Here is an 18,854-nt window from a genome sequence, read left to right on the forward strand (position 1 = left end):
CGTATAGGTTGCGTACCTGTGCTGTGCAATAGTCCTGTACGCGGATGCCCGATATATTGACCAGCACAGGCACGACCTCGTGTCGGACATTGTCATAAAGGGCCTCCCCCTCATCCCACAATATCAGTCCCCCCGCGGCCCCGGTCCCAGAGAGGGGCACGGCAATATCTCGGGAGTCGTGGTCGGGGGTGGTGTGGTTGGAAAGCACAAATACAAAGAGACTACCGCGGCATCAGTAGGCTCATAATATCCGCAAACAGACACATGCCGTACAGTAAAGGCACCAAAGGCCGGGGCAGAGGAGAGGTCCTCCGGCATGGCACACATTGTCCCGAACATGCAACCCCCCAAGCCCATCGCCTCAGCACGCCGGAGGCAGGTCGGCCGCGGGTCGCGCAGAATAAACAGAGTGTCTATACGCCCGGGAGGACCTCCAGCCAGGTGTTGTAGAACTCGTCGATCTCGTCGGGCTTGTCCCTTGCAGGAATACAGATGGCGTCGGACGCGTTGAAGGCAACACCGTGGCGATAGAAGTTGTCTTGTATCTCGGGGAAAGAAGGCTTCAATCGTAGGGCGAAGAGGAGAGCAGGGAGGAGAGCGGTGCACCGGTGAAGCACGATCTGTGGGAAGAGAGGGAGAGAGAGAGAGAGAGGCACCCTTACCAAGGGTGTAGGGTTAGAGTGTGTAGGAGCAGGCCCGCCCGGATCGGTCCACCCGTCGCACTGTAAGGAGTAAAAAGAGGCGGTTAGAGTCAAGTCAAAGGGAAGGGGGGCGGGGTGTGTCTGACCGGTCGGGGCTTAAGGGAAGGGTTTAAGCTGGGACCAGTATTTCCATCTGCCCTTTCCTTTCATGTCAACACAGGCGCACGTGTCGCTGGTGAGGATGATTTCGTGCAATCCCAGCCACCAGGGGGCGAAGCCTGTCCGGTCGGGGGCGGCCCTGACCAGGACTTTGTCCCCAACGCCGGGAAGGGGTTGGGCGGGCAGATGCGGTTGCAGTTTTGTCTGGTCCCTAATGTCCTGTTGGTCGCGCGCAGTTTGTCGAAGGGCCCGCAACTATGCGTCCAGCTGCCTGATATAGGGGCCATGTCTTCCCCCTCGACCATGACGTTCTCTGGTAGTCGCATGGCCCTCCCCGTCATGAGCTTGAAGGGGGTGAGGCCCGTGGAGCGGCCTGGGGTGGCCCTTAAGCGCATCAGTATGCAGGGCAGAACGTCCACCCAGCCCTGCCCTGTTTCGGTGATCGCCTTCGCGATCGCCGCTTTGAGGGTCCGGTTCATGCGTCGACCATCCCGGAGCTCTGGGGATGGAACGGGACGTGGAAGCGCTCTCTGATGCCTAGGAGGTGGCAGGCCAGTTTCATTGCGCGTCCGGTGAAGTGCGTGCCCTGGTCCGAGGCAATCTTGAGGGGGACCCCCCAGCGAGGGAAGATGTCGAAGGCCAGCACTCTGGCCACGGTGGCGGATGTACAGTCCCGTGTAGGGAAGGCTTCTACCCAGCGCGTGAAATGGTCAGCGATCACCAGGCAATACTTCTTGCCACGGCTGGAGGGTAGGGGGCCTGTGAAATCAACCTGGAGGTTCTCCCAGGGCCCCTTGGGCCGTGGCTGGTGTGCCAGGGGAATGCGCAGGGGCCGCCCCGGGTTGTGCTGGGTGCAGACAACGCATCAGCGGCAGTGTTTGGCCACGTCGCGGCCGAGGCCGGGCCACCACCAGTCAGTCTGGAGCCTAGCAAGCGTTCCGTCGCGGCCCTCGTGGTCTGGCTCGTGGTGTAGTTGCATCAAGGTCGTTCTGATGGCCGCGGGGGCCACGACCCTGCCGCCATGCCGCCACACTCCATCGGGGTCGCGGGCTGCGCCCTTTGCCAACCAGTCCTCTACCTCTCCGGGCTGTGGTCGGCTCCCAGGACGGGGGCTGACGCTACTCAGTCTTTGCGTCGGGCGAGCAGCTGTAAAAGCTCGAGCAGCTGGCCCCGGCCGAGTTGATCCCAGTCGGGGATGGTGGGTTTCGGGCTTGGGCTGCGGGGTTTGTGGGGGTTGGGGTCGCTGTTGACCCCTTGTCTGGGGCGATCCTGGTCATGGGGGCGTGAGGAGTGCGGCTGTGAAGGTGGCTGGCCCCCCTTCGGACCCGGACCCCAGGGCGTCGGAAAGAAAGCGGGCATTGGGCCTTGCGGTGCCCCGTCCGTTTGCAGCGGAAGCAAACGTCCGGTTCGTCCGCCGAAACTGCCACAACGGTGGGCGCCGCTCGGTTGTCAAGGGACATGGCCCAGTTTTCAAGCTCCACAAAGGTGACATAGGGAACCCCGCTGTGTGCTCGGAACGCCTCAAACTTGCGGACCCTATATTCCTGGGCGCCCTCCCCAAGTTTCTGAGTGATACCCACAATGGCGTTCCAGTCGACCGGTGTATGGCCGAGCGCCTCGCTGACATCATCCTTGAAGTCGGCGAGGCCAATCTCCTGTTCGCGACGGCTGTCGCTGAGGTCAGCACACCAGGACCCGGCCTGGTGCGCGGGCCAGAGCCTGGACCACAGGTTCTCCAGGAGTTTGGTCCGGACCAGGCCAGCCATGTCCCTATTGTGAAGGTTGTGGCAGATCTGCATCTCCCTAAGCCTCTGCCAAAATTCAGCGTTATTGTGCCGAGGCTTAAGGGCGGGGAGCCTGTCCAGAAGTTTCATGGTGTCGCCCGGGGTCAGGGAGACGTAGGTGATCTTAAGGCAGGGGTTATGGGCAAGGGTCGTGGCCCGTCCCCTCTCCCCTCCCCCGGGGCTATATTCAACTTTCACCGGGGCTGCACGGACTTAGCCTGTGCCCAATTCCCGGGGGTCCGGATTGTCCGTGAGCCCCTCCCAGTCCCAGGTGGGGGACAGCGGGGCGCTGGACGCATCGGATAAGGTCGGTAAAACCGTACGGGCAGCAAGCGCCTGGGCTTCTAGATGCTCTGTGGCCTGCTGCTTCTTGTCTTGGACATAGGCTTGCTGGCAAGGTTCAGCTCTAACGTGTGCCTGTAGTACCAGCACGCAAGCTTTCTCGTATCTATCTTTCCCCTGGCGGGCCCACCACTCGCGCTGTACATCCAGCGGGTCAGCGGGTCGCCAGCCTGAGCGAATCATAGCCTTAATAACTTTTTTATTCTCGTCGGCTATAAAGCAGGTAAGGGAATCCTCTGGCCCCCAATCTAGGTCTTCAGCCGCGCTTCCACCCATGGTAGGGGCGCAGCGGGTGTAACTTGACAGAAGCTAAACTAAAGTAAAGCTAGCAGGCGTGCTAAGGGATGTCGCTGGCACTAGCTTATTAATCTCCCAGTCTGGGAGTCCACTCCCTGTAAGTCGAACCCTAGCCCCGCAGGTCAACCTGGGCAGGGGTGGGGATAGTTACAGACGGGGCGCGTGTCGATTCCTGAGTGCGCGACCCCGGGTTTCCGTGAGACGCTCTCTCACTGCCTGACGTTCAGCGGCCATGTGTACCCCACGAACACTGGGCGTGAACCAGGGGCCCGAGTGCAAGGGGGGGCGCATGAACTCAGACCTAACCGCGCCTGATCCTACAGGGGCCAATACCTCGGGACCACGAAGTCAATGGGCAGAGCGCATAACCGTCGCTTGGCCCAGAGGCTCCGCGTCTCGGGCTGGTTTGGAGGACTTCCCTTCTTGTAGCGCGCGTAGACCTCCCAGCCTCTACTGTGTACGCAAGGAAGGCGCTAAAACCGGGCTCAACGTACAATAGGGTCCCCTATCTCCCACTGCGGAGGTCAACCAGGAAGGCTTGTTTGGTCGGTTTTTAAACAGGGGGGTCAATCTGTCAGGGTCTCGTACCTAAAGTCGTCGGTCCAAGGATAGTCCATCAGTCACACTAGCAAATTAACAATAAGCGACAATAATAATAATCACGCACACATTTACTCGTGTTCCGAGACCCCAATCGCTCACCCGCAAAGGATCACTCTCACACACATGTACACACACACACACTTTTAAAGAGTACTCTACCGTTACACGACTGCCGGACTCACTCTGTTCACAGGTTCAGATAACGGCCGGCAGTGAAGTCCCTTGCGGGGCACTGGGAGACCTTTACATGAGAAGTAAAAGAGTAAAGATACTCACCCAGTGCCGTCGCAGAGATCCAGCAGCCGTCGTTAACCAGGATGAAGCCCCCAATTGTTATCACTTCATCCGCGCTATCAGTCCGAGCCCAGAGTGCAGTTCAACAATCGGTAACGTTTATTGCTACAGTAACGCCGGTGGAGACCAACCGAGATCCGAATCTCGGCTGTTCTGCTGTTCCCGCACGCTGCTACACATTGTATACCTTTCGTTGTCAGGATGTGAGGATTTTGAGTTTGAATGGGATGATAGTTCCCCATCATCGCTGGAGTAGGTGCAAATGGTGGGTTACCTGCCGTCCCAGGAGAGTTGCAGTGTACACACAATAGGGTGCTAATTGGATTATGTAAACGGGTCCGGGTACTATCTGCTTGTCTCTCTGCGAGGGCTGGGGCTAGCACCCCCCTTTGTTCCCTTGGGGTGTTGGTGTGTATTGGTCTGTTCATTCCTGTCTGGTGGATGCCTGTCCTTTGTGTCAGGGTGGCTCCGTATCGATGGGTATGGGTGTGTTTCAGTCAGTCTCTTGATTTGATTAGGAGATGGGTTTCCATATTAATTAGCTCCGGAGTTTCGGTCTATGAGTCATGGTTAGTGTCTGGCCTAGTGTGGATTTGATCTGTCCTCTGGCTCCCATCTCCCGGTCACGTGGGCGGACTGGCAGCTGCTGAGTCCTGTGGGTTTAAGCTGCGGCTGCCATTTTTAAAACACAAAATGAATTCCTATAGTTTTACCGATGTAGGCATAGTCCCTTGGCAAATGCAGGGCGGCTCTGATGACTGCTTGCACTATCCTTGGATTTTGTATATAATTGCCTGGTGATACAGAAGTTGAATATTGTTGAACAAGAGAGATGTGCTATTTAATATTGTGCTCTCAAGTCAGATGCAAGAATACCAAATTACAAGAGGGCAACTGCAAAAGAAACTGGATTTGAAATTGGTTTGCAAGTCAACTCCAATTAGTCAAAATATTGCTCTGGATAATGTAGCAGGGAAATCGTCTCCCATACTTTTGTTTAGCTTTTAAAATAAAGTGCAGTTCTTGGATGTGTTCAGCGCATTTAAAAATAATGCTAACAGCCAAATTAAGATAACTGCAGTTGGCAATGTGGCTTACCTACATTTGCGGTAAGGTACATATATTCATGATTCTTTTTCTTCTGCAGAGGGCAGGAATATGTCCGGCCATTGTGTCTTTTTTTCAAATTTTATAAAAAGGTGGATTCTCCATAGCAACATCATGACTAAAATCAATCAGCCTCCTGTTCTCATGCCGTACAAATTGTTGCAATGTGGCATTCTTTCATCTGTCCTAATGTAAAACATCAACAGCATGTCTTGTTTGGGATCTTTCTCTTTGATTGTCTAGTTTCATAATTACAATCATTAAATATTTACTCAAGTTTTAAAGCAGATTTATATCATGTCACAAGTGACATCATATGCACTAGAATGAATAGGATTTTTCAGTCTTAAATTAGCCAAAATTCATCATGCCCAAAACTTCTCTTGGTCAGATACATTATGCATTAGGGATTGTTCTAAGTACAGGTAGGCTAACCAGAAAATTACATTAGAAGCTAATCAAAGAACATTACAAGTAGCAACTTGGACAGCAAAAAGTACCAAATGTTGACATCCTTTAGATTTTCACAGCAGTATGGACTGGCAAATCTATTGAATTATTTTCAGAAAAATAGCAAACCTATAAGACACCAATCACTTCCTTTTTTTTCCATTATAGACTTATTGAATTCAGTGTGCCCATATGCAATCTTCAAACTGCGGATAGCCTAGTTCCCAGTCCTGGAGATGTGAAAAATTCTATAAGTTCAAAAAATGTAATTACATTTTCTTTGCTGTTTTAATTAAAATGTTGTAGAACAACCACATACCTGTATAATCAATTGGATCTCTCCATATTCAAATGGCTGAAAACTATGACTATTAATAACCTGCTATATGAAATATTCACATTGTGAACAAATCATTGAATAACCTTTTCAATCAGCATCTTCTTCAAAACCAATTCAGTCTGTCTTTCAATCTCACTTTCCATCTCCTTGAGGTACCAATTTATAAGATCACTTTTCCGCACGCTCATATCGCCTTCGACGATAATAAAACAAATCTATTTTAGAACAGCAGTCCAGAGCATATATTTTCAGAAACCATGATCCAATGTTTGAGTCCCTCAAACTGGTGCTGAAATTCATCGAGCATATTCACCACAGTTCCAGGCACAACAACAATTACTATTACCTTCCAAAAGAAATTGAGCTCTTTGAAGATATGAAATGAAGAGAGATGCTAAATCATGCGCGATTTTCACTCAAAAAAATTGATTGTTTTGCAGCAAAGTTCATGATACTCATCAGCTTGCCAATTGAAATCACCAACTGCCACATATGAAGCCGGATGTTAAAAGAGCTCTCATGGCATTTCAAGTAACTGCTGCTCCAAGACATTCAAACAGCATATAGGCAAATACAAGACAGGCTAGACAGTTCATAATAAAGGGACGTGACCATTGGCATACTTAAATTGATAATTTTGCAATGCAATAGCAGTGGGTTAGTGAAGGTGTACCAACTGAAACTTTCAAATCTGTTGTCAAAACAATATTAAAAATGTCCAGAGGAAAGAAATTTTTGTGTTTCATTTAATAAATTTATATTCAATTAAGATGTTGGTGACTGGACTGATTCAAGCAATGACTGAAGATAAATTGCACATATTGGTTTTTGAAAATCGAACAAAGTACTGGAGGAATTCTAAACAAAAAAGAATGCTCGGATGCTGGAAATCAAACAGAAACAGAAATTGCTGGAAGGCCTGGCAGCATCTGTGGAGAGAAAGCAAAGTTAATGTTTTGGGCCCAGTGACCTTCCTTTAGAACCTTTCTGGAGGTGGGGGGGTCCCTGGACATGAAATGTTAACTTTGCTTTCTGTCGACAGATGCTGCCAGGCCTGCCAAGTTTCTCCAGCAAAAGGAAATTGCCTGAGAAATTTTGCAGGTCTGGCAGCATCTATATGGAGAGAAATAGAATTTATGTTTCAAGTCCAATATGACTCTTGGGAACTAAACTGGACTGAAAAGGTAATGGGTTTTATACTGTTGAAAAAGGGGAAAGAGCAGCAAGTTGAACAGACTGCCTTTTGCTCTGGGACACCTTACAAAGGGAATGCTATTGTGGTTGAAAAGCGATACAGATGAATAGTAAGTATTAATGGTAGATGTTGATAACAGGAATAAAAGGTCAGCTGCACTGATAGCAACCAGACACTTGGTCAGAGAAGAGGGTGGAAAAGAGAAGTGGGGAATTTGAGTCTTCCAACATGGAGGACAGATTCATGATCTGGAATTGTTGAAATCCATGTTGAGTCCTGAAGGTTGTGAGGTGCCCAGATGGAAAATGAGGTGTTGCCCCGATGGACTTTTTGCCTGTTTGCTAGTCTGTAAACAAAACATCACAAAAACTAAGCAGACAGACTATTACAAAATTTAATACACAATTTGAAAATTGACTAGGAAGAACAGCTTAGTATTTGATGGAGAGAAAGGAGATCAGACTCTAGAACCTTTCTTTAAAGGACCTGTTGACATTGATAGATAAGGTGAATTTATTAGTTTTCAATAACATTGTGGGTTTATCGAAAATATTGTTGTTTGTTTTAGAATGTTGTTGATTTTTTCAACTGCTGTGGTGAAATGTCAAAAATGTGAGCAGACACTTCAAACCAGTCTTTGAATGCAGGGTGGACCTGAAGCCTCCATGACGAGTTGAAAACTCTTCATACAAAAATTCATTTTCTCAGCTTTGCAGTCATCAATCAGGAAAAAGCAGCCTTACATTTACGGGACAAAACAAAAAACAACTAGAAGCTGTATAAACATTTTATATATTGCAGAGAGAGATATTGCTAAAGGCTTTCCATTTTACATTCATCAGGACAAATACAAGATTGTCAAAGTTCAAATGACCACAGTAATTCATATCACAATGAAGGGGATGATGATTGGTTAGCAAGTCAATTCTGATAGACAGATGTCACCATGGAGAAAGCAGTTGGGAACTACAGGCTCCCCAAACTCCCAGTACTTCAGAAAATGCCTTAAAGCTTTAACATATTTCTATTTGCAGAGAACAGGTACTTACACATTAATATGTCACTTCTAGCAAGGGGTAAAAGCCATTTTGCAAGAAAGACTGATTATTTTAAATTGGTTGTCAGTGAAGCTTGTCAAAAGTAGCTTAGCAAGTGCTTCCCAATCACGGAATCACAATAAAACAACTTGGTTTGGACTTTGCAAGCATGGGTTAGTTCAGCACAACCTATACTCCCATATTACAAACAACTAAAGGCATATGCTTTAGATACAATCATCGGGATATATGAAATGTGTACTTGGCATCACACCAATACTGAAGTTATACACTGCATTGCACAATTACATGGAACACACAACACCTCTTTGGACAAATGGCAGGATTTGATAGTGGTAAATATCACTTACACAGCTAGCATGTTGGGGCAGCCTAGGACATATTCTAATGTAGTTTAATATTGCATTCATACAGTGTGATGGAGGTATGCACTCAGTACTCAACTAGTTTTGCCATGCATTATTGAAACTTAAAAGGTGATACTGAAGAATAGAGCTTATAAAAGGTTAACAGCAACAAAGGAGTGCTGGGTGGCCCAGCATCATCTAAAGGACAAATCTCTAAAGTGCAGTAGAAACACAAATGTGGAAACACATGGCAATCTCCAAAACCGGATTTCGAATCTTAAAATTAAATGTCTTTATATGGCTGAAATTGTGCTAGCGATCTTGGAATGAAACAAAATAAATATTACAAATATGAAAATTCTAAGCTTTTTATCCTTGTGGATACATTATTTGCGTGAAGATAACAACAGTACCAAGTCTCAGAATTTTGCAGCGTATTAAGCAATTACCAGTGACTCAAATTGCTAGTTATTTTGTGCATTTCCTGTTGCATTTAATTTAAAAATGAGGATGAACAGGAAATTGTAATATGTTGTAAAAATTCAAAGACAACATTATAGTCTTATGGAAATGTTTAAATTGTGATATAAATGTATGAGATTTATATCAATTAGATATCATTTTGTTTTACAAAACAGTTTGGATTTTAAACTACTGACATATAGAGTTTGATTTTCTTTTTGTCAAAGGATTGAAAAAAACTCGGTCAGTCTTTGTGGAACCAGGATTTTAAACCAGTATGTTCAGCCTGGAGTGTTAATGAAAGTCTGTTCCTACTGTGGAGGTTAACACTTGCAGAGAAAACAAATCATTCAACAGGAGGTAGGATGTGTAAGTTTCATCTAAATTTAGTTCAAAATCTTCTAGGCAGTTTGAAGGAAGCCTGCCAAGGGTTAGAATCAAGTTCAGTCTCTCCTACAAAAGTGTTTAGAGTAGTAAAGAAAATGGATTAGCTACCCCTGTGTAAGAGAGAGTAGCTGCTGGAAAATTGCAGACCAGGCATATTTAGTTAAACTCTTGCAAATTATTGAAAGACCGAAGGCTATCTAAGCTCAACATTGTGCTCGTGGTTAAGGGGAAAATGTGTCTCAACTCAGGACTGGAACTGAGAAGCAGCAGTTAGGTTAAAGTTAAATTTGATGGGGAAGGAATTTCTCTGGATTGTTGAGTTACCATAACGGGACTGTGTTAGAGGGTAGATGGAATTTTGTTTTTCCCCATTTTTGAAATCTTACAAACGCGTTCTGAAGTTGGCTTAATTGGGTTTATTTTATTTTCATTTAATTTGTATAAGCGTTTGTATTATTGTTAGTCCCAATTCTGCAGTTTAATGTTTCAGTGAAAGATCACTATGTTAAATGAAAATAAAAATGGTCATTTTGGGATCTGACTCGTTCAGTCATAACCCTAGTTAAGACCATAACAAAAATCAAGATTGCAGCAAAATATCCAGTTCTAAAATTTTGGACCTTAGAATCAGTGTCAACACTCCCTCCCAGACATGGACCCCACAGCCCTCATGAGCAGGAACTAACATTTAGTGCTCATATCTAGCAGTCCATCAGAGTCAAGGATCATCACAATTCAAGCTGAATTGTGCACTCTAGATACTCTAATCACTTGCCTTGCTTGCATTTCTTGCACCTGAAAGGTGAACAGAAATATTCTAGGCAGGAGTTGGGGAAGATAGTAACTAAAGGATATATGTATTTCACATCAACAACTATTTCAAATTGCTTTTATAATTAACAATCAATATTTCCATATTCTAGTTAACAAGATAAATTCACGTTACGGACTAGTAAAACCTCAATCTAATTAGCTTCAACATTGGGAAAAGATGCAATTTTCATTTCAAATGTCTACGTGTATTTCAGCCCAAAAAAAGAGAGAGAGGTTTGACACCTGACCCTTTCCCATTATTCCAGATTGCAATTGGCCAGTTACGTCAATTATACCAGGTACTGTCTTCCTCAGCAGATTCCACCACCTCCCCCACAGTTCAACATGTACAGCTAATTCAACGTGTGGGAATAGTACTGAAATGTCTCAACAGCCCCATTTCTACATAATTAAAAAAATCAAAGGACACAACGAGAGCGCAGGAAAATGGTGTTGAAGTCCCAGAATGTCCTTACAGAAGGGAATCTGTCATCTTCACCAAGTCTTGCTTACATATGATGATATTAGATATACAGCAACGTGGTTCACTCTAACCTGCCCTCTGAGCAATAAAGAATAGGCTATAAATGCTGGCCTATCCAGCAACCTCCACATCCCATTAACTAAAAGAAAATCAACAATTATCTCATTATTACCCTCATCAAAACACAATCAGTGACCTAAATAGTTCACAATTAAATTAGAAACTTTCTACTTGAATACAAATGTTTTAGTTTAGTTCTGTAATAGATTATAGCTATACAGGGATGATGTGTTAGCTATGTGTTTAGCAGATTTTATTCATATTACTGTAAAATGTCTGCTCCACTTCAGAGATTAAAAGGCAGATAAGGCCAATGAAATCATACCAGTCAGTTCAATTTCTTCTTGATCAAAGTGGACATCTGGAGTCTACACCTGAATGATTGACTTGTTCAACAGTTTAAATGCCTCCTTTAACATGTTTTGTTGGATCTGGACATAGTATAACTTAAAATTGCTACTGGGTAATTTAACTGATGGGTTATTTTTGTGGTGAGCAGTTTCAAAAGTGTGGAATGGCCTGCTCTTCTTTCTTCCATTCTGACTATATTCTTAATACATCAAGTTCATGCAACAAGAGCTGCATTGTTTCATCTGGATGGAATCTGTATCCTCAGAGCCTTGAAGTAAAATATAACTTTGTCACAAAAACTTAATGTAATATAAATTAATTCATACTCCACTGGACCAACTTGTCAAAAATCATAAATTATGATGCACAGGTATCTTAATCAGCTGGGCTCTGTGATAGGAGTTTGAAGAAAAAAATGCCAAAGAAATTGATACAATTTGTAAAAAGAGAAGCCAAATCTCTTTGGCTTTTATGGATCATATGACGATACCATCTTGCACAAAGACTTTCCTTCAATGTCACTAAGTCAACATCATGCAATTTTCCACTTTGCACCAAAATACAAGTAAGGTGAACTTAAACTAAGTTCAAACTATAAATGCAGCATTGTCACAATTCAAGAATAGAAAAAGATTAACTCTGAACAGTACATAACCTTCTTCTAACTTTTGCATATGTAGGACCAACAAATTAGAAATATTCTTGTATTCAGTAAATGACATTTTTAGGGCAAACTTGTATATGTCAGAAATGTGTTGTTCCATCTCTATATTCTCAACAGCATTTTCAGCATTATTCTCCATAATAGTGCCAAACACACTACCTGCTGAAAGGAAAGAGCAGCATGTCAGGCAGTACCAGTAATGGTAGGCAAGATCTGTAGAAATAATGGCTGTTGAAAATAAAACACTTGCGCCTTTAAAGTTTCATCCTCCAATATTAACAGTGACTGATGTTTTATTTTATTTTCATGATCATAGACTCTCTACTTAAGATGTTTAATTAACTGGAATACTGTTCGATGAATGACAAGTCTTTCAATTCGTCAACCAAATTGCCTTTATGTTAATAACCCAAAATAATTGCTCAGTATTTACACACAAGTATTGAGCAAGTCTACAAGGATATATTCGGTGAATCTTATTTTTTAAAGCACCCACCACACCAAATCCATTTTGCACAGAGACATTGAATAAGGTCTCGATTATTACCCTCAAAATACAAGCAGTGCCCTAAAGAGTTCACAATTAAATTAGCCACTTTCTGCTTTAATACAAATGTGTGTTTAGTTTAGTTTTGTAAAAGGTTATAGCTATGCAGGGATGATGCTAGCTTCAACAGGTTTTATTCACATTATTGTAAAATATCTGCTCCACTTTAGAGATTAAAAGTCAGATAAAGCCAATGAAATCATATTAGTCGGTTCAATTTCTTCTTGATCAAAGTGAACATCTGGACTCTGCACCTGAGTGATTGACTTGTTCAACAGTCTAAATGCCTCCTTAACGTGCTTTGGCTGGACCTGACATAGTACAAATTAGAATTGCTACCGGGTAATTTAATTGATGTCTATTAAAGTTTATTTTTGTGGACATCCAACTACATGATAGAAGAATTTATAAAAATGAGAGGGTGCGTTAGCAAGTTTTAAAACCTGAACCAAATGCTCATTATTTCAATAAAGCTTTACTCAGTATTGTACATACCTTCATTATCATTTGAACTCAATGCACATTATTCAAATACTTTGGGCATTGCGTTTATTAGAGTGAAATATCTTATGATATTTCATTAAATTGAATTCATAAAATCTCTAACCATATTATTAAAACAATTCCTTCTAATTCTTTTTACAATCACCAGTTAGATTGCAGGCAAGTTTTGAAATATGAAACTTACAGAAAGTACAACACAAATAAGTCAGTCATTCGTTGCAACCAATCCACATAGTGTTTATCTGGCACATAACCTTTGTACTCACCTAATTGGCATAAATACTTATTCCATTTTCATTGTTTACAACTCCCGATCATGTAATGTTGAAAATTAAATTGCTCCAAAATGTTCCAATGAAATGAAACCTTCCCACTTTGAGTAATAGTCTAGTAATCATTTAAAAGTATTGTCTTTTTCAACAAAACAATCAGTATTTTGACAGTGATTTTAAATAAAATCTAGCCATCTGGTTTCATTAAAGTAATCATTTTCTGCTGAATGCTGCTCCTAAGGGGTTGTCATCTTAAACCATGCAGTCCAAGTGTTGAAGGTACAGCACAATACCATCCATGGCCTTCTCCACTGGACATAGCATCCTGACATTTCCCACCCACCTCCTAATTCTCAACATGCTTTTTGATATTGAGTGCAGAAAAAAAACGTTGTGTAGAAATCCGAGAGCATTCTCCATACTTAAATCATGCCAAAGGATATTTCACATCAGTTTGAACCATCCATAACTTGTGGATAAAACCTCCATTTTAACATCTTAATGAAAGAGGATATCACAGAGGTATAAAACAAAATTTCATTCTAGATTACCTGCCAATTTGACACAAATTTCTTAAATTGGAGTGGATTTGGAACTAGTTTTCTGACTCTGAAGTAAGATTACTACCAAGTGGTCCTTTGCCCATACATTTTAAAGAGCAACAAACAAAGAAATGACAGTGACAGATAAAAGACAGCTAATTCATTAATTGGTTTTCAATTACATCACTATCCTGTTCAAAGCCATCCCAACATAGACTGTATTTCCTTGGGAGACCATCAAGGTCATGTTTGAATAATCTAATACGATTCAAGAATGGAATAAGGCACACTGTTACAATCTCAGAAAAAGTGAGCTAATCTTTGGTAAAATTCAGCTTGTGGTAATTTGGGGTGGTGTCAGTGTTTCTTTGAGCCCTTGAGAGATTGCACATACAATTTTACGCAGCTCACACCATGTATGTACCACACCACTATGGCACTCCAGTCTTGCCAGGAATAGAAGTACTCACTACTGCAGAAACCTTTCAGAATTGCCGCTGCTAGCATCGTATATAAAACCCAGCTGAGGACTAGGTTAAATCACTACTAGTCAGGAACTACCACCCATTGCTGCAGTACCAGATGGAATGACAGAAACATGTTAGCTCTTCAAATTGTTGACAGTTACCTGGAGATCCTGACGGACATGATGGTGAAGAGGAACACAGTGCTCATTGCTCCAGATTGTTCTCCAGAGGCAACTGTAGCACCAGAACCTGCCAACCTGGTTTGAAGTTGCCAACCAGATGATATTCATGGTCAAGAGGAATGCCCAATGTTAATGACCCTCAGTGCTTCATAAGGTGATGTGCCATCATCTTGTGGACATTTTCTGGTTGAAAGTATAAAGTTAGCATTGTCCAGGGTATGGAGTCTTGTAAATTGCATGGACCTGTGGCAGCTACATGAACCTCTATAGCCCACCTGATATTCCTTGTGCCTCACGGCCATCAGTAGAATTGATTTATTATATTCAATGATGTGGCCGCTTGTGACCAGGATTTTTAGCTGACACAGGAGGTGAATGCGTGAGATCCACATAGATAGGTGACAACAGGTGTCTTCCAACTGCTCTGCAAGGATCTGTTTATTATTATTGTCCTTTGAAGGGCCTCACACCACACTAAAATGGAGCCCCCTTGGAAAAGGAAAAAGTAAAACTTACTGCACACACTCCAGATGTGGTGGCAGTCATTTTCCATTCAATTGTGAATCTGTGGTTTGGGAGGAAGATTGAAATCAACATAACTAGATCATCAGAGGCTCTGCCTCAGGCTAGGTAACACACAAATATTAAATGTCCTTTTTCTCTGCATTGCCCTTGGATCTCCTCCACATTCCAATCCATCGCTTAGTTAACTGTTTGCTTCCCCACTTTAACCCCATCTCCAAATGTGAACAACGTAGTCATGACACAGACAGACAGACAGGAAAAGGCATGGAAGAGACACTGCAAGCTTCCAAATAGCCACAAAGTGACTTAAGACTTAGGAAGCAACATAAGAACCAGAGATGAACTATCTCATTCTTCTTTGCCTCGTGAGAGAATAAGAAATTGCAGATAAATAAGACAAGATTTAGGTTTGGAGATGTAAATGCATATAAATAATCCTGTCACTGCTCATTAACCAGATTCTCATCTCACATTCAAGCGTTGGGTGGAAAACTGGATTCTTCTTGCTCTACATTGAGGATCGCATGTTTCTGATCTCACGATTATTCCCAACTGACTCAAAAGTGCCCACTTTCAAGGTCTGGGGAAATCCAGCCTATTGTCCTTCAAATCTTTAACTATCACTGTACAGGCTGTTCACAAAGATTTGCGACTTGACCAATATCTTGCCCTCCTGCCATGATCCTTATGCCCCGACTGCAGTTCTTCAGTCAGGGCACCAATTTTTTTCTTGGGATTATAAACATTTTAAACTTTTAAAATATATACGTTGCTTACTTTTCCATTGCTCTTCTCTTCCCCACACCTATTCTTAATTCAGCATTTCTTTCTTCTTAATTTCACCTGGATGTGATTTGACATTGGATCTACCCATTCTAATTCAGCTTTCCTCAGTCCTTCCTTTTGTTTTAAATCCTTAAATCTCACCATGTAAGAAGGTTGGATCATTTGCCAGAAAATTCCAGCCTCAGCTTTAAATACAACTAAAACTTTGACAGTTCCTTTAATGAATTGTAATGAAATGTCCCAGGTGTTTCACACAAGCATTGTAAATCAAAGCACATGTGGTCAAAGAGCTAAGTTTAAAGGTGGAGGAAAAGGGAGGCATCTTAATTCACACAGCTCCAATGTTTCAAGGAATAAAATTAATGCAATTTGAAGGGATAAAATTTCCAATGAATTAGTGAATATTAAAGATTGCAAAAAGTTTGGAAAGGATGTGTCACTGTTTCAGACGTTTTGTTAAAAGGAAGGCAAAATACCCATGGAAACGTTAAGAGGCCAAACTTCTCTTCTCTGTATAATAGCTATAATTCAGTTAATAATATTAACATTGTGCATTGCCAACAGTCAACTTTGTTTTAAAGCTGGATGCCCCCGTAATTGCACACAATAATTTCTCAAACTCTGCTGTATCAACTAGAGTTAGAAACTAATAAACTTAAGCATCACAGAAAAGTCTGTTAATTTGAGGTTTATAAAATGCTGGTTGCAACTCCAACCTTTTATGGAAATTAGGAACTCATAAAAGGATACAAAGGAGGAAGGGAGAAAAAGCTGAAAAGATTTGGAAAATCAACTTTTAGTTCATTTTCTGGATACAGATTCTGACAGAGTGCCCCTGTCCCCCCTCCACAAAGGACTGCAGTGGTTCAAGGTGACAGCTCACCACTTTCACAAGGGCAATTTAGGGAGAGGCAATTAACTACAGTGTAGCTAGTCACACTCACCATCCTATGAAAAAATATTTTAAAACACACAGATTTTCAAGCTAGTTCTCCTTTATTTTCTTCCCCCTTCCCAAGCAATTTGCAATTGGAGTTCCATATGTATTTACCACTCAGTGTATAAAACACACTATCACCTCATCCATGCAGAACATACGAGCCATAGCCTCAGATAATCTGATCAGGCTCTCTAGTTGCCGAACAGTAATGCACCAAGCTGATTTCACAACTCCACAGCCATCACGCTCTCTAAGAAGTTTGTACGGCTGAACGATGAATTTTTCAGCTTCTCTTGACAACTGAAAATAAAATTTTAAAAAGTTGAAATGCATCCAGGACTTTGTTATTTAACTGGAATCTCAAAAGAAAAACAGGCAAGACTTGTGTTGGATTCTAAGCTTGCAAATAATAGGGGCATTGCACAGAACTGATTGGCCTGTTTCTCATGTCAATTCCTCAGCATTTTTCCTTCAACACAATGGTTCCATGACACAAGGAAGGTTGTAAGCAGCAAAGGCAACATTACAGCCCAACTTTGAAACTAGAAGCAATTTCCCCTCTATTCAAATGGTCCTTTCTATCAACCACCATTTAAGTGACACACGCACAGGAGGTCGTGGAGTTGCCTTAATAGAGTCCACTTCCCTTGGTGGATTGGTTAAGGTCCCCAACTGGAGTGCCAGCATAAGGAGCTCATCCATTGTCCTTAGTGAACTGCTAACCTGGAGATGGCTAATCAGGAGACTGCCTGTAGTAAGGTTGTCAGGACTGCTGTGCTATGAACAAGTGCTGGCTCAGAACCCACTTTTATGTATAACATCAGAGCCTCAAAGTCCACAGTAAAACTCAGCCTCTAGTTTCTGCACCTGGGAGAAAAGAAATTGTGAAGATTGCTCATTTATTAATTTTTCTTGCATTGGGAGAAATATTGAAATAGATAAAAGGGTTCTTGTAAAAATAAACCAAGGATTGTTGAAGGAAGAGGTGCATGTTTTAAAAGCAAGTAAACTCCCACTCATTGAAAATGCTGTTTATATAACTGCTGATGAGCACATGAGCTGGAGCCATGGGGCCGTTCATTACAACCAGGAGGCTGGGAGAACACAGCAAGCCAGGCAGCATCAGGAGGTGGAGAAGTCAACGTGTCGGATGTAAACCTTCTTCAGGACTGTGGGTGAGTGTTAAGGTGAGCTGCGGATGGTGAGGTAGGGACAGATGAACACAGGCAGAGGTTATGACCTGGTTGATCAATGGGCAGAATGAATCCAGTTAGAGCTACCAACCAGAGTCATTCCTCCCATTGACCAAACAGGTCATACCCTCTACCTGTGTTCACCTATCACTAGCTCATCCCCCTTCCGCCCCCACTTTATCTGCTGCTCCCCTTACATCTACCACCAGTCCTGAAGGATTACACCAAAAACATTGACTTCTCCACCTCCTGATACTGCCTGGCTTGTGTTCTCCCAGCCTCCTGTTTGTCTACCTTGGATTCCAGCATCTGTAATTCTTTTATCTCACGAAGTGAGTTTAGCTAGCAACACAGTTGAACAGTCCCTAGTCCATAGACCAGTTACTGATAGGACCGATTGGTTTTCAGGTTTATTGGTAGCGGTTTTTGGGTTTTAACTGCCAAGAACAATGAAAAGTTAGTGAAGTAATGCTAAAAAATATTTTGCGAAAACATTCCATCTAAAATATCTTCCAGAATTCTCTTTTTTTTGTGCCATTACTCTTACATTGAAGGAAATATTGCTCAGATATGCATCAACTCAAAAGTCGGAATTAAATATACCATTCAGGCAGATTTCTTGATTTCACTCTCCACTAATGCAGAGTGATACTGACTCCATGCTATATGACATTGCGTGGACTCAGAATTACGCATAAATCTCTGAAAGGCTGTCAATGGACTTGGAAATTTAGAACTTTAAACTTGCATATGAATGTTTTAATTGTTGATGTATGCATTCTTCCCAGGGTTAAACTGCAACCGATGGCAAGTGTTCTGGCTTGGATCAGATTTTGAAGTTCTTCAGTCACTGGGTAGTGGTAATAGTTGCTTTATGCACAGAACAGGGATCAGTATGAAATCAAATTATGACACCCTTAGTACTGGTAGCAACACCCAGTAAGTCTTTGAAGGGGTTTCTTTCTCAAAACCACCACCAGTTGATGATGTGGAGATGCAGAGTCCTGTAAATTAACAGGACCAACAGCACCTTTTTAATTACTGGAACCTCTTTTCTA

General features: G+C 42.8%; 1 protein-coding gene and 1 pseudogene across 1 annotated transcript in view; both read right to left on the bottom strand.

Annotated features, from left to right (window-relative positions):
* The window catches only part of LOC122550251 (DNA replication licensing factor MCM6-like), a 10,940-nt gene extending 4,735 nt beyond the window's left edge, over positions 1 to 6,205 (bottom strand). Inside the window, exons 1-3 of the mRNA XM_043691005.1 lie at positions 6,101 to 6,205; positions 5,997 to 6,059; positions 663 to 722 (exon numbers count right to left, since the gene is read on the bottom strand). Coding sequence (XP_043546940.1) covers positions 663 to 722; positions 5,997 to 6,059; positions 6,101 to 6,205 — 228 coding nt within the window. The remainder of the gene's footprint in view (positions 1 to 662; positions 723 to 5,996; positions 6,060 to 6,100) is intronic.
* A 1,248-nt stretch (positions 6,206 to 7,453) lies between these two features.
* LOC122550252 overlaps positions 7,454 to 18,854 on the bottom strand; it is a 42,178-nt pseudogene continuing 30,777 nt past the window's right edge.

This window comes from Chiloscyllium plagiosum, chromosome 5 (assembly GCF_004010195.1).
Source record: "Chiloscyllium plagiosum isolate BGI_BamShark_2017 chromosome 5, ASM401019v2, whole genome shotgun sequence".
NCBI lineage: Eukaryota > Metazoa > Chordata > Chondrichthyes > Orectolobiformes > Hemiscylliidae > Chiloscyllium > Chiloscyllium plagiosum.